At 43.2% G+C, this 16,202-nt stretch overlaps 2 protein-coding genes across 5 annotated transcripts in view; one reads left to right on the top strand and one right to left on the bottom strand.

Moving 5' to 3' along the window:
- Nucleotides 1-5,164: 5,164 nt before the first annotated feature.
- LOC128328889 (uncharacterized) lies at nt 5,165-6,738 on the top strand. Its single transcript, XM_053259081.1, has one exon. The coding sequence runs from the start codon at nt 5,431-5,433 to the stop codon at nt 6,061-6,063; it is 633 nt and encodes a 210-aa protein (XP_053115056.1). The 5' UTR covers nt 5,165-5,430; the 3' UTR covers nt 6,064-6,738.
- Nucleotides 6,739-7,618: 880 nt separating this feature from the next.
- Nucleotides 7,619-16,202, bottom strand: part of CALCOCO2 (calcium binding and coiled-coil domain 2) — a 48,775-nt gene continuing 40,191 nt past the window's right edge. For all 4 annotated transcript variants that reach the window (XM_053262105.1, XM_053262102.1, XM_053262104.1 and 1 more), the window contains exons 12-13: nt 11,960-11,988; nt 7,619-10,909 (exon numbers count right to left, since the gene is read on the bottom strand). In XM_053262105.1, the coding sequence (XP_053118080.1) occupies nt 10,733-10,909; nt 11,960-11,988 (206 nt within the window). In that variant the 3' untranslated portion in view covers nt 7,619-10,732. The remainder of the gene's footprint in view (nt 10,910-11,959; nt 11,989-16,202) is intronic.

The following is a 16,202-nucleotide window of genomic DNA, read 5'->3' as shown; positions in this document are numbered from 1 at the left end:
GATTTGGGCCTCCCTACAGTCAGCGAGACTGCAAAGAGGCAGGGGAGCTAGCTGTCTGGGCTTCTTTCCTGAAGGACAGCCTGCACAGCCAATAGCAGCTGAAGTGAGGGAGGAGCTTCCTCCCTCAACTCCAGTTGTGGATAAGGCTACATTTGGATGCAACGTTAGCACTGCCAAACTGGAGGATGGAACGAGGAAACTTAGCAATAACCTAAGATGACAAATGGAGTTTGGGGATGGAAACCATGGGTCCATTTTTTAATTTAACTGCAGTTCACCACATTCATATGTTTGGCTAGTGAAACCAGAGGTGAAGGGGTCTCCAGTTTTGTGTTATGTCTGAACCCAGCCTGTATTCACCCACACATTATTTGGTCCGTAGAATTCTAGAATTGGACCATGACTCTGGAGATAGAGTTACACAAAACTGATATCCCTCCGCAAATTTCCCCAATCCAGTAAACGCAACTTTCTAAAGTTTCCCACAGTTCTCTGGGTCAAAATTCTTAAACTTGTTGTATGAAACAAAAGCTCTGTTAAAGTTCTGTGACACTGGAATAATGGGAAATTGTTTAAAATAAAGGCATTGACAACCCCAACACCATACAGTCACATAGAACAAGTTAGGTCCTTAACATTTTATAAAAGAACATGCTTATTTATGGAGTGTTCCCTATCCCTTTCTATTAGAATGTGTAACTAACAGTAAATTAGCACTGTGCCGATCAACAGCATAATTATTTGAGACACTTGGACATTTTGCTGTGAGAAAATTGCTCGCTTTCTTAATTATGTCTTATTCTTTCTTCCTTTTTCACTCTCTTGCATTTTTCCTGGAACCCTCTTACAGACTGACACAACTTGCATACTAAATACGGAGCATTTATTACAAATGAAAGTTAGCAGCTGTATACTTACCTCCTTACCACAAAGAGACATCATGTACGGATAAAGGGACAACATGTACCATGGCCTGGGAATAAATACTGAAAACAAGACTTGTAATTCTATTATTTTTGACATTAACTAGTTTATCTGAAGAATCACCAAACACCTTCATTAAATGCCTCACTTTTCACCATCCTTTTCATCATTTACTATAAATGTCAGCATTTGCCATAGCTGGGAAATGTCCAGAATTCTAACGGAATTGACTGATTTTCAAACATTTGGTTGCATGTATACTTCTTTAAGCACAAGTCGATATATTTCAAGTCTATGCCAACAGACATGGATCGTCTGTTGGCAGAAAGAACAATACGGGAATGACTGAATGACAAGGAAGAAAACAAGACCAAGAGTAGGGCTGAAGGCAGCATTTAACTCATAAGGAAATCTCCTGGGTGTGTGCACCAGCTTGCCATGTGCAGTGCCAAGCTGGGTGTTGATTTATTCACAGGTATATGTGCTCATAGCTTTGTGAGCTAGCCAAGTTTCTAAAATCTAGCGTATTTATAACATATAAGCAGTATATCCTATACCATAAAAGCCTTCGGCGTGCGGCCGTGCTGCCCGTGTCTTTTTGGGCCGATCTGGGCATGCGCGGAGCGCATGCCCAGATCGGCCCAAAAAGACACGGCCGCCCAGACACGGGCGGCCATGTTGGAACAGGGGAAGCGGCGGCCTAGGAGAAGCGGCCACCGCCAACGAGAAAAGAGTGCTGGCGAGGCGGCAGGGGAGCCACGGCCTCGGCCAGAGGTGGCAGTGGCCGCGGCGGGGCGACTGGCCCCGATGGCGGCGGTGGCCGCCAGCGAGAATGCGGGTGAAGCGGCGGTGGCCGTGGCGGGCGACTGGCCCCGATGGCGGCAGCACAAGTGCGGGTGAGGCAGCGGCAGCTGGCCGACTGGCCCCCGATGGCGGCGGCCGCCGCCAAGGGAGTATGGGCGAGGTGGCGGCAGAGCTATAGGTACGGCCGAGGCAGCGGGGGAAGCCAGAAAGGGGAGGCCGAAGGTGGCGGGGCGGACTGGGAAGGACTGGGCCCGCTGGCGGCCGCACTCGGGGGGGCGGGGGTGGTCTACTAGCGCCCGTTTATCTAACGGGCTGAAAATTGCTAGTGTATTAATAACACTGTTGCTCACTTTCTGCTTTCCCATGGTGAGGAATTCCAGGGGCAGTACTGTTTTGGGGAAATCTCAGGCTCAGATCAAATATTATTTATTGTTTTTGTTGTTGTTGTTGTTGTTTACACAGTCAGACAGGTGTTATTGACTGGTTTGTTTTATCCAGACATTGAGTCCTTCCCAAGGACCTGGGATGGCTGAATTTTATTGTCAGTGTTGTTGCTGTTGTTATAGATATCATTGCAGAATATAGGCTGTTCCCAGTAAAGTTGCTTTTTGTAATTGGCTGGTGGTGATTTCTGTGGCCCCTATGGTGTTGAGGTGCTCTTCAAGGTCTTTTGGAACTGCACCCAGGGCGCCAATTACCACTGGGATTACTTTGGTCTTTTTCTGCCACAGCCTTTCAATTTCAATTTGTAGATCTTTGTATTTGGTGATTTTTTCTATTTCCTTTTCTCCTATTCTGCTATCCCCTGGTATTGCTATGTCGATTATTTTGACTTGTTTTTCTTTCTTCTTGACTACAGTTATATCTGGTGTATTGTGTGGCAGATGTTTCTCTGTTTGTAGTCGGAAGTTCCATAATATTTTTACATCTTCATTTTCTACCACTTTTTCAATTTGATGGTCCCACCAATGTTTGGCTACAGGTAGCTTGTAGCTTGTATTTTTTGCAGATGTTCCAGTGTATCATCCCTGCTACAGTTTGTCATGCCTTTGTTTGTAGTCAGTCTGGCTCAGGGCAGTTTACACAGAGAAATAATAAATAAATAAGATGGATCCCTGTCCCCAAATGGCTCACAATCTAAAAGAACACAAGATAGACACCAGCAACAGTCACTGGAGGTACTGTGCTGGGGGTGGATATGGCCAGTTACTCTCCCCCTAAAGAGAATCACCACATTAAAAGGTGCCTTTTTGCCAAGTTAGCAGGGGTTTAAGGCAGAACTTTTCATATGCCTGTTCACAGTCAAGTCCACTGCAATATCTGTTTAATCTACTAATTTATACTGGTCTTCCCTCAGATCATGAAATAAGAGAGCCTCTTCAAGAAGCTATAATACAAACACATGTACTTTTATTTATTAAAAAAAGAAGACTGTATTCCAAACACATGTACATGTTAACTTGTCTTTTTGGAAAAGATAGGAATGCCTGCCAAGGAGAGCAAAACTTGCTGGGGCTTAAGCTCTCACTTTCACATGATGGATAACCACCTATGTGCTAAATTGTAGTGTAGTGCGGAACTAGGACCGGGGAGACCCGAGTTCAAATCCCCATTCAGCCATGATACTAGCTGGGTGACTCTGGGCCAGTCATGTCTCTCTCAGCCTAACCTACTTCACAGGGTTGTTGTGAGGAGAAACCCAAGTATGTAGTACACCACTCTGGACTCCTTGGAGGAAAAGTGGGATATAAATGTAGTAGTAATAATAATGATGATGATGATGATGATGATGATGATGATGATAGAAAAATCCACAACAAACAGCAAGTGCCGCCTTTGTAAAGAATCAGATGAAACAGTGGACCACCTAATCAGCTGTCCGTATATTCAGTAGCGATATAGCAATGGAGTTTGGACTAGACAAGTGTGCTGCATTAATAATGAAGAGAGGAAAAATAACAAAAACAGAAGGAATAGAACTGCCCAATAGAAGCCTGGAACCTGGAAGAGAAAGAACATTACAAATACTTGGGCATTCTCCAGGCTGATAACATTGCACACACTGAAATTAAAATAAAAATTGGAAGTGAATACATCAGGAGAATTAGAAAAATCCTCAAGTCCAAATTCAATGGCGGGAACACCATATAAGCCATAAACACCTGGGCTATACTTGTTATCAGATACACTGCAGGAATAGTAGACTGGACCCAGGCAGAGCTAGAGACGCTAGATCGTAAGACCAGGAAAATCATGACCATCAATCATGCTCTGTACCCCCGCAGTGATGTAGATAGGCTATCTTTCCCTCGCAGCTCAGGTGGAAGAGGAATGCTGCAAGTCCATCAAACAGTAGAGGAGGAGAAAAGAGGCCTTGAAGAATATATCAAGGACAGTGAAGAAGATGCACTTCAAATGGTCAATAATGAGAAACTATTCAACACCAATGAAACAAAGCAGGCCTACAAGAAAGAACAAGTCAAGAACCGAGCAGAAAAATGGAAAAATAAGCCACTGCATGGTCAATATTTGCACAACATAAGTGGAAAATCAGACATCACCGAGACCTGGCAATGGCTTAAGAATGGCAGCTTGAAGAAAGAAACAGAATATTGGCTGCACAAGAACAGGCACTAAGAACAAATGCAATAAGAGCAAAAGTCGAAAAATGTCAAAAGTCAACAACAAACAGCAAGTGCCGCCTTTGTAAAGAAGCAGATGAAGCTGTGGACCACCTAATCAGCTGTTGTAAAAAGATCACACAGACTGACTACAAACAAAGGTATGACAAGGTAGCAGGGATGATACACTGAAACATCTGCAAAAAATACAAGCTACTTGTAGCCAAAAATTGGTGGGACCATAACATTGAAAAAGTTGAAGAAAATGAAGATGTAAAAATATTATGGGACTTCCGACTACAAACAGACAAACATCTGCCACACAATACACCAGATATAACTGTAGTCGAGAAGAAAGAAAAACAAGTCAAAATAATAGACATAGCAATACCAGGGGATAGCAGAATAGGAGAAAAGGAAATAGAAAAAATCACCAAATACAAAGATCTACAAATTGAAATTGAAAGGCTGTGGCAGAAGAAGACCAAAATAATCCCAGTGGTAATTGGCGCCCTGGGTGCAGTCCCAAAAGACCTTGAAGAGCACCTCAACACCATAGGGGCCACAGAAATCACCATCAGCCAATTACAAAAAGCAACTTTACTGGGAACAGCCTATATTCTGCGACGATATCTATAATAATAACAGCAACAACTTTGACAATAAAATTCAGCCGTCCCAGGTCCTTGGGAAGGACTCGATGTCTGGATAAAACAAACCAGTCAATAACACCTGCCTGACTGTGTAAACAAGAAATAATAATAAAAAATAATCATAGAATTAGAAAAATAGAATTACCCTACCACATAGCTTCAAAATTAGTACTAATAATAGCCATCATGGTATGTGGATATGGATTAAAAATGGCTTTCAGCAGCAAGAGAAGCTGTTCCATGGCTTTTACAACCAGAATTCTTTGCGCTTCCTATGAGCTAGCCAAGCTCTGGTTACATCAAAACTTCCTGCGTCAGAGAGCTAGTCTCAAATCCTCCAGCGTGTCTGCTGCCAGCAAGACAGGGAAATTCCTACACCACACCCCCTAGAGTTGAGCCAATGAAATGACAGCTGGTTTCCTATAAGAATGAAGCCGATCCTTCGCTATGCTATACTTTGCTACAACAGTGACTGTATCTGGACTGGAACAGCGTCTGCCATGGGACTTTTACTCAGCCGGATTCAACATGCTTTGCAGAGTTTCTACGGGATGGAAGCTCGTATCCTCCTGTTGGGTCTGGATGCTGCTGGCAAAACGACTCTCCTCTACAAGCTGAAACTGAACGAAACTCCAATGACTATCCCCACTCTGGGCTTCAATGTGGAGACGATACAACCGATCAACAACGTCACCTTCACCATGTGGGATGTGGGTGGTCAAGACCGGATCAGGGCCCTGTGGAAATATTATCATGCCAACACCGATGGGCTGGTTTTTGTAGTGGACAGTGCGGACAGCAGTCGCTTTGAGGAGGCCAGGTTTGAGTTGGAGGCCTTGCTGGATGCAGATGACCTGCGCAGGGTGCCTGTGGTGCTGCTTGCCAACAAGCAAGACTTGCCTGGAGCCTGCCCCCCCATGGAGGTAGCAGAAAAAATTGGACTGAGGAAATTGCAAGGGAACAGGTGGCATGTGCAGGGCTGCTGTGCTGTGAGTGGGGAAGGGATCCCTGAAGCAATGGCGAAGCTATCAGAGATGGTCAAGCTGCATCGCAATGCCTGAGTTAATTAGGAAAGCACCAAGACCCCTAACGTACATAAAGAACACAAGATATCCTGCATCTTAATTTCCTGTTTTGACTCAGATTCTCTTGCTATGGCATTTGCATAAGGCCAACAGGAGTTTATCCTGCTTATCAACAACTTACGAGAAGATGCAAATTCTGTGGTGTCTGATTTTTTTCTTGGTCAGAGACAGAGGTATCTAGCTATACAGGGCTCCTGAGTTTTGCTAATCAAGATGTCATCACTGGCAAAAATACAGAATCAAGGACTCTTAGACTTTGGACTCTCAAACAACCTGAACCACAATCAAATTCTCAGCATCCTTGACTGGAACCACAGTTGGCTATTATAGCCCATTTCTGTCTGATTGCTTATTTCTGCCGTCTGTGTCACTGATTGCATCATCTGTGTACCAGGGAAGGCCTATTTCTTCCTTCCATATCTGTAACCCAACTCAGTTCTCTCTGTTTTTATATGATTTTAGATTTAATAGGTCTGTGACCATTCAATATTCTTGAAACTTGATATGATTTTAGATTGCAGTTTGCCACTGCATTGTTTCATCCTTGTTGAAGTTCTAAAGAGCTTTATTTGAATAGAAGAACAGTATATACATATTTTATATACTACTACTACTACTACTGTAAATAAAGATATTGCTTATTGAAATCTCCTAATGTCTATTTTTGCTTCAGTGTCTGGGTGATCCATGTTGTAAAATACATTAGGACTGTCAGTTATTCAAGAAAGGAGGGTCAGTGGTTGTACATTAGTATAAAGATTTAGAGTTCTTTATAATGGATGTTGCTGATCAATCCTCTGTAATTGTTTTGCACCCTAAACTTGAGAAGAAAATAGCCATGTTCTCCAGTCTGCTAGACACATTTTGCTCCCCCGTGTTCTATTCAGTCTTCTCCCCTTATGATCCTGATATGATTTTCTAGTGAGACGCAAGCAAGACAGATAGATTTCTCCATCCCATTACTATCCCTGTTGCTTCCCATGGAACCCACCACCTACCCTTACACACTTTACTCCTGTGTTGCTTTGTCTCCAATGTTACAAGGCTAGGGATGTGCATAGATCGTGATTTGCAGCACGATTTGAAATACATTCCCAGCACCTTTAAAACGGAGGAGAGCAGGTGCATACCAGCTCCTACACCACTCGCTGATGCTTTCTGAATCGGCAGTGCTCCTCCCATCTATCTCTGTGTGCCGGCACACACATGGCCTCCATGGATGTTGATCATGCACATGGCCAGCGTGCATGCCAGTGTTGTGCAAGGGCAGCTGGGGAAGAACGCCACTGGCATGTGAAGATAGCTGGGAGGAGCACCCCTGATTCTGGAAGCTGTGGAGGAATTGGTATGCATCTGCTCTCCTACATTTTAAAAGGTGCCAGGGATGTGTTTCGAATCGCACTGCAAATCAAGATTCATGCACATCCCTATACAAGTGTTATGCAAATCATACCTCTCTAAATTAAAAATGCTAATGAAAAAAGTGTGTGCAGAATTCAATCCCCAATGACTACTTGAAATGAGAAAAAAGAAAATCTGAAGTATATTTATTTAATTAACTGCAGGTCAAAAAATACAACTGTAGATCTTCAGCACTGGGGGGGAAAACACCCCCTTTGTTTAAAGGAATCACCTTTTAAAAAAGCAATTACTGTATCAAATACAATTGAAAACAGGATGCTGTGAAAACTCCAATAGATTCCTCTACAACATTAGGCATCTATCAGTCATTAATACACTGTATAATACCTGTAGGTAGTTAATCACTGCTGCAGCTTTTGGTCTTGCGTAGGGAAACATATGCGGTCAACATTAACATAAATTTAAAAACATTGTGCAAAAAGCAGAGTAATAACTGTAGGCACTTGTTCAGCTTTAACCATCATGAATATGTCCTGAAGGTAGGTTCTTTAAAATTAGAGAACTGAAGTTTGGACCAAGCCTTGAAAGTTTCAAAGCGGCAGTGCAAGTGCATAGATTGCATCAAAGGATTCAATTGCATTGCTACTTTGATTCTTGAGCTACCTGTCAGCATTTAATAGCAGTAGATAAAAATAAGAGCCATTTATTTTAAAAGAAAGGAAACTTGTTCAAGCTGCATTCAGTAAAACTGCTGTTACTAATAAAGGGTGGCAAGAAGATGCAAGGGCAGATGGTGGAGATGGAAGATGCAAGCAGACCACCAGGCACGTTCACAAGATGAACTACCAGGCACGTGCACAAGAAATAAGATAGGACAAATGTCCTACCCAAGGTCAGGAGCTGTGCATGCTCCCATTTTCCGTTTGTGTGCAAGGTAGGAGGCATTGGCAGTGATTGTCTGCTAGCCTCCTACTGGGTAGGAGGGCTTTTCTTCCTACCCCATTCAGAAATTGGGTACAGCTGCTGTGTAGGACATAGCCCTCCTAACCAGGAGGTGGCTAGCAGACAATTTTTGCCAGCGCCTCCTACCTTGTTTTTCCCTCACACATGATCAGAAAACAGGAGTGTGCACAGCTCCCAAACTTGGGTAGGATGCTTGTCCTACCCTCATTGTGTGTACGAGCCTGACATGTACTCTACATTAGCAGAGTTCCAAGCCCCCAGTGTTTAACTGATGGCTGTTTTAGTGACCACCAGTGCTTTGTACCACTGGCAGGGACAGAGGGATAGCCCAGCCATATTGGTTTGACAGGTTTAGAGCTATTAGTGCTGTCAAAGTCTTTGAGATTGCACCCCTAAGCTGAAGTTTATCCCCCCCCCCGGTACTGCCACCATTTAGAAGACAATTCACTCCAAAGTTCCCTTTAAAGAAATGGGAACTGGATAAGAGCAGGGGCAGGGGGCGGTTTACACCTCCCCTTCATTTCAATATGGGCTTTTGCACAGGACTTCCTGGCGAACTGTGCCTACAGTGGATCAGCAACTGAAGGACCTTGGGGCAAATTTGACCCCCTCAAAGGGGACCAATTGCCACTTCCCCAACCCTTAGTTGCTTACCTGGCAAAGGAGATGGAGAGGAAGTGATGCCTTTGGCAACTAGTTGACAGGCCACTTTAAAGAATAGGGGGGTAACATGTTCACCTAACACCCACCCCTCATTTGCTTCTTAAGATGGCCCTTCTGAAAAATTAGCTGCCACTCAGGGCTGGTATACCTGCAAACAGTGTTCCCTCTAACAGGGTTTTCCAGATATTGTTGACTACAACTCCCACAATCCCCAAGCAAAAGCTATTGCAGCTGGCAATGTTGGGAGTTGTAGTCAACAGCATCTGGGAATCCATGTTAGAGGGAACACTACCTGCAAAGTGGCTATGTGGGACTCATTTGATTTATTTTCAGTTTAGCATCACAGTTCTGTAAAACCACAAAGGAATATTAGACACAAGGCTTTAAGCTTAGAACTTCAATCAAGGCAAAGTTCATGCCTCTTTATTCTGATCTCAGTCACTGGCACTCTTACTGTTACTAGAAGGTCCACTTTTAGAAGAAGTATGACTAAGATCTGATCATGGTGCAAAGTAAGATACACGGACTTGTCTCCTTACTGCTGTACAAATAGCAAGGCGGCAAGAGGCTGGCACCACCACACTTGTGAATTGTTTCAAGATTACTCCCTTCTTTATGTGTGAACTGAGTACAAAGCAAGCAAAGATAGAATTACCATGGTGTATAAAGCTAGACAAACTATATTACAAACCAAAGCTCTTTTCCGCTAGAGAAGCTAGGGCTGTTCCAGATGACAGTAAAATGCTGGATCTGCAAAGCTTCCCCACAGACTTACACACCATCTAACTCACAGTCCACACACACACACTCACACACACAGACTTCCACACTCCTGCCCAGCACAATCTTATCTTCTGGCCACATGCTAAGCAGAGACCTCGTGCAATTTTGACAGCTCCACCTGCTGGCCAGCTCTTGCATTCCAAGAAGAGCCCATACATTTCCACAGCCACCACAAAAGCAGTGGGAAGTGCTTCTTGGAAGGCAAGAGCTGGCTGGTAGGTGGTACTGCAAAAATTGTGCAAGGTCCCTAGTTGGCATGTGGCCAGAGGATAAAATCATGCTTGGAAGATGCACGGAAACCTACATAAGTGTGTAGACTGTGAGCAAGATGGAGTTTGGAGCTTTGCAGATCCTGCATTTTATTATTTGGAAGACCTTCAATTACAGACATATATTGTTTTGTCGGTTTTAATATGCTTTATTGAGTTATCGTATTCTTGTGTCACTCTTTGTGAGGTGCCCTGACAGTATTTTCATCACAGGGCAGCATATGCACTTTTAAAATAAATAAAAATAAAATAAATTTAGAAAGCAAGTAACCATCCAATTTAGTACAAGGCGTGGGAGGAAAGAAGCCTCCTTTTGAAATAAAATACAGCAAGATTTAAGCTGCTGAAGGATTGAGTCAGTTAACAAATGCATATCCTTTCCCACAGCAGAAGCATAATGCTCATTTAATTAGCAGACTGCATAACGGAAGGAAGGAATCGATCAATGCTGCAGTCCCAACAACAGGTTTCACCCTAGCACAGGGAGCTTTACTGCAGCATGTCTTTCAGAAATCATTCTGAGACAGTCTCTGCTAGATCATACAAAGAAAAAAGAGAGAGAGAGGCATTATCCTTTGTAGCTTATGGCTTAAATGGACGGCAACTTAGTCTAAGCCATGGCAGTAGATATGGTCTTCATACACTTGTTTGTTGGATTTGTCAAAACTCTCCTCACAATATGGGCACTCCAGAAGGTGGCTTCGCACATGACTCATGTACTGCTGTTCTCCAATGTCGCTAGGGAAGACTGTATCGCACATGGGACACTTTTTCATGGGTTCCTAAAGAGAGACCGTGAAAGTGGAAGCAAAAAAGAAAGTCTGCTTACAATGCACATTTATGTTGCAGTAAATAAAATGTTGGTTGTGGTGGGATTTGTGGCAAATGACTAAGTGCAGGAACAAAGGATGGTGGGTGGGTGGTACCAGGCAGTGATGGCAAGGGTGAAAGAAACTAAAAAGCCCAGAAGCAGGAAGCTGATTGCCACTCATCCTTCACTTCCTGCTATTTTTAAGTTCAAGATTTGTCATAGTTTAGCTTCCTTATAAGGATTTCTAACGGAAGGAGTAAAATGTCAGGAAGAGAATCCAGGGGAGAAGACAAGAAATTTTCCCCAAAGGAGCCATTCCCAGACATCTCCGCCATTTTAAAGTTTAAGTCATCCTGCCCCTTTTCAGGCAGTTCTTCAAGACTCAGTATCTTTCCCTCTTTTTCTGTGAGAGAGAGTGGCTGAGAGGCAGGTCTCAGAAATTTTCTTTGGAAACACAAAAATAATAATCCTGCATTAAAAATTAAAAAGGAAGCAGCAGCTTAAGATCTCTTTAAAAACAAACAGTCACTAAGTATTCCCACATGCTGACTCCTTCTGAAACATGCCTCCACCTTTGAGCTGCCAGGCTCCAGGGTCTGAGCCTTGGGAGACCTGGCAATCCAACATCCAATTCCATATTGTATAGCTCACTTGTAAAATTTGGGCAATCATGGCATAAGGTTTGGCCTGGCCTTCCAGGCTTTTAAAACTGTAAATGTTTGCCCTGGTTTTCCAGGTTGTTGGGTTTTTTTTTAAAAAACTGTTTTAAATGTTGTAATTGTTAATGGCTTTATGCTGTTTTTATAGAATGTAAATAAAATAAAATAGCAAGCCAGCCATGATTTTGAAGGCACCATACATGCCATGCAGAAGGAAAAGTGGAATGGAGCAAGTGAAAACAATTTTCTGCCCCCTTATTTAGCGCTAATACATTCTGTTTAAATGTAACAGATAAGGCTCCAGCTTCCCAGAATCCAACACTCAAATTCTATCCCCAAGCTCCAGGAGTACTATAACTTACCAAGCTTGTATCAGGAAGTTCTGTGATTACTGCAAAACAAACAGTACGTGTTAGCCATAGAAAGAAAACACAGTGCTCATAAAGTGATCGAAGGGATTTTGTGGTAATAATGGTCAGATTTTCTATGTAAACTGCTTTGAGGTTTTGTTGTTGTTGAAAAGTGGTATATAAATATTCTTCATAAAACAAACCATAAAACAAACAACAATTCTAGCAGTGATTGGCTTAGCTGCCCAACTGAGCAGAAATTGCGGCCCTCTGGCTGCCATTGGGCTGAGCTGCTCTGACCCTACAGAGAGGAAGGGTGTGCCAAATGTCCTAAGAATGAGGGGGTAGAAAGGAGGAGACAAAGACCCGAGAAGGCAGCAAACGAAGGAAGGTGGGGTGTGCTGAAAGAAACGAGGGTTGAAAGAAGGAACGGTACTCTACATGAAAGAAGGAAAGCAGAGCAAACAGAGGCAAGGATTGAACAGAGAGGAAAATGGGGTAAGAATAGGCAAAGGTGGATATGGCCAGCAGCAGCAGCAAAAAGAGCTAAAGTTCAACAGTTTATTTGAAAGAATCATATGTAACTTTGGCTGAAGACTTTTAATCAGTAGCTGACGTCCTGACTAACACTGTACTTATGCAAGGATGTTGTGCTAATGCAAGTGTGTTCCAGAACAGTGCACAAGCATGTTTACTCTTCTTGAAAAAGTGCACAATCTGTAGCAGACCTCATGTGTTTTGAAGGGAATGTTTCCTCAATAGTGCAATTTTGAAAATCCCCGTAACTTTGCATGGGTATGGAGGAGAGCTGGGTTCATGGCAGCAAGCATTAATTGTCCCCTTTGTTAAGGAGGGTCCACCCTGGTTTGCATTTGAATGGGTGACTACATGTGAGAACTATAATATATTCCCCCTCAGGGGATGGGGCTGCTCTGGGAAGATCATCTGCTTTGCATGCAGAAGTTCCCAAGTTCCCTCCCTGGCATCTCCAAGACAGGGTTGAGAGAGACTCCTGCCTGCAACCTTGGAGAAGCCACTGCCAGTCTGTGTAGACAATACTGAACTAGATGTTGGTCTGCCTCAGTAGAACTTGACAACTTCCTATGCACCTTCTTGCACTAACACAACTTTGGCCAATGTTTTTATTAGCAGAAGCCTCGAAGCATCAAATAGGAGATTAGCAATAGCACTTAGCAATAGCACTTACATTTATATACCGCTCTATAGCGGGAGCTCTCTAAGAGGTTTACAATGATTTAACATATTGCCCCCAACATTCTGGGTACTCATTTTACCGACCTCGGAAGGATGGAAGGCTGAGTCAACCTTGAGCCCCTGGTCAGGATCGAACTTGTAACCTTCTGGCTACAGGGCGGCAGTTTACCACTGCGCCACCAGGGGCTCTTTATTTGGGAAACTGAGGACATCATGTGTGCTTAAAACTGCAGGCATAGAGAGTGCCCTGTTGATGGGCAAAAGACTGACATTCTTTCCAAAATAAAAGCACATGCATTCAAATATATATATTAAAACAGACTGGAACACCTTCCCAACAGAACCCAGATAAGTTTCACCTTCTGGTAGCAAATAAAGATATGTTTACTTCAGCAAGTGTTTAATGGATTGGTCCTTGAGGGCACAATCCGGTAAGAAGTTTCCCTCCAGCTCCCATGCACTTCAACAGGGCTTACATGAGAGATCTTTTCGGTTGGATTACTCTTGGCTCCTTTATCTTTATACACTGCTGAAAGCAATCTGGGCTGTGTGTGTGTTTTGGCTATTTTCTATAACCCTCTATAAACCTGTTGCTTTTAAACCTTATTAAGTCAAGCAGCAGAACAGCAGTTGGAGTTTAATTCTAAGTTTTTAAAAAAACTTCTGTACATACAGGGGACCACAGGGTGGCACTATTGGCTTTCCCCACAGGTCTCCTGAATAAAACTCAACCTTTCCCCCACTTCCAAACAAAAAACAAGGGCCCATTACTTCAACTTGATCCCCACCACCAGCAGACTCTGGTGCTTGAAATGAGAGAAGGCGATATTGGAGCAGGCTCCAGTGGTATTTGGAACGAGTCTTACTACCCCTGCTGAGACAAAGTTTCAGGCCTGCCAGGTTCTATTCCCCTGACTCACCCTGGACTACTCCAAGGTAAAAAAAAAATCTAACAAAAGCAGCAGTAGCAACCCTAAGTGATTTGTCTATGTGCTTGTAGAAATCTTTAATTTTCCACCCTTGTTTATTACATTAAGCTTATATTTTTTAAAAAATTGTCTGCTTTGGCCCTATTGTATGAGGCCTGAACACTAGATTTTTCAAATATAAATAGCAGCTGCACAGGGCCCTAATCCAGATTGAAAATGTGATGTGAAGGGAGGGGATTTCAACCCTTTACCCCCATAATCCAGATTCCAACTGCTTAAAGCCCCCCTCTCCCCATCTTGTGGTCCCAATCCATACTGGTGCCACAGGCAGGTTCTGCTTACATTGGGTGGGGCGGCAGGGGAACACACAGGCACCAATCATACAAGAGAAAGTAAGGACCAGATTAGCTGATCCATTAAATTCTCTTCTTCTCATGAAGCAATTATATCGCACTTTACACTGTTCAAAGCACGTCACATAAATTACCTTGTTGAAATTCTTACTGCAATCCTATAAGGCAGTTCAGTATTATGACCCCCATATTGCAGATGGGGAGAGGCTGAGATTGAGAAAGACTGACTTGCCTGAGGCCACCTAGTGAGATTATGGAGCTCTGATGTCTCTTCCTTACCAATTCAAACAAAAGGAAGTGTGCTTTGAAACAGGCTTATCTATTCTAGAATTCTGTTCTGTTCAGGAAATGCACCAAGTATGTACCGTATGATTGGATGCCACAATTCTCTTAGAAGATGGGACTTCAGCCAGTGATCTTTGATAATTCAACTAGGACTTTTAGAGAGGAGAGCTGGTCTTGTGGTAGCAAACATGACTTGTCCCCTTAGCTAAGCAGGGTCTGTCCTGGTTGCATATGTAGAATTATGCTAGCTTTGTGATAGTAGTGATGCATAAAGTACTTGGCTAACTCGCAAGTTTATAAAGATCCAGAAATAAGAAACAATATATTAATTTGCAACAGTGAAATACTTGGCTGAATCGCAAGCTTATAATGATCTAGAGATAAGAAACAATATACTAATTTGTAATAGCTCGTTTCTGTAACCCTATGAGCCATGTGATTTTGACAAATTAAGAAACTTAGGTAGTGCTTACAAACAGTATGTATGGAGGAATGCATGCGTGAGCAACATCGTGTGCCCCAGCCCCCCCACTCTCAATCTCTCTCGAACACGAACAATGTTGGGGACGATGCCAAAGGCCTGAAGAATTGGTGAAAACCAGGGAGAACTGCCAAAGACATTGTAAAGGAGAAAGAACTGGGAATAGAACAAAAAGATAAGATGAGTACATCTTGTGATCACGGAAATGGAAGTGGACTGCAGATGTACCAACCGGAGTGGAAACATCCCTTTATAAGTCAGGCAGGAAACCAGAAGATCCCTGAGAAGCATCACCACCCAGAGGGAGGCCTCCACGCTTCTTCCAACACCCCTTTCACCTTTCAAAGACTGATCATCTTTGGAGTGGGGCTGGTGAGTATGAGAGAGAGAGAGAGAGAGAGTGTGTGTGTGTGTGTGTGTGTGTGTGTGAATTAGGAGCTAGCTTGCTGTTTGACTATAATAAACATGAATCATTGATTGACTAAAACCAGCTGGTGTCTGTGTCCGTTTTCCTGGGGCTGCCTTGTTGTTGGATCGTGCAGTGCTAGAGGACTTAGAGTAAATAAAAGGGTCCCACACATATGAATGGGAGACTAGAAGTGTGAGCACTGGAAGATATTCCCCTCAGGGGATGGAGCCATTCTGGGAAGAGCATCTAGGTTCCAAGTTCCCCGACTCCTGCCTGTAACCTTGGAGAAGCCACTGCCAGTCTGTGAAGGAAATACCGAGCTAGATAGACCAATGGTCTGACTCAGTATATGGCAGCTTCCTATGTCCCCATGTTTAGTGATATTTTAGAAACTATTTATTGTTTATTATTTTTATTATTTACATTTTATAACCCGTTCTTCCTCCAAGGAGCCCAGAGTGGTGTACTACATACTTAAGTTTCTCCTCAGAAAAACCCTGTGAAGTAGGTTAGGCTGAGAGAGAAGTGACTAGCCCAGAGTCACCAACAAGTATCATGGCTGAATGGGGATTTGAACTCGGGT

The sequence above is a fragment of the Hemicordylus capensis genome, chromosome 6 (genome assembly GCF_027244095.1).
Source record: "Hemicordylus capensis ecotype Gifberg chromosome 6, rHemCap1.1.pri, whole genome shotgun sequence".
Lineage (NCBI taxonomy): Eukaryota > Metazoa > Chordata > Lepidosauria > Squamata > Cordylidae > Hemicordylus > Hemicordylus capensis.
Note: the sequence above shows the minus strand (reverse complement) of the source record. Positions and strands in the feature narration are given on the sequence as shown.

Excerpts from the sequence above, each read along its gene's own strand:
- LOC128328889 (XM_053259081.1), top strand. The coding sequence starts at position 5,431 with ATGAAGCCGATCCTTCGCTATGCTATACTTTGCTACAACAGTGACTGT.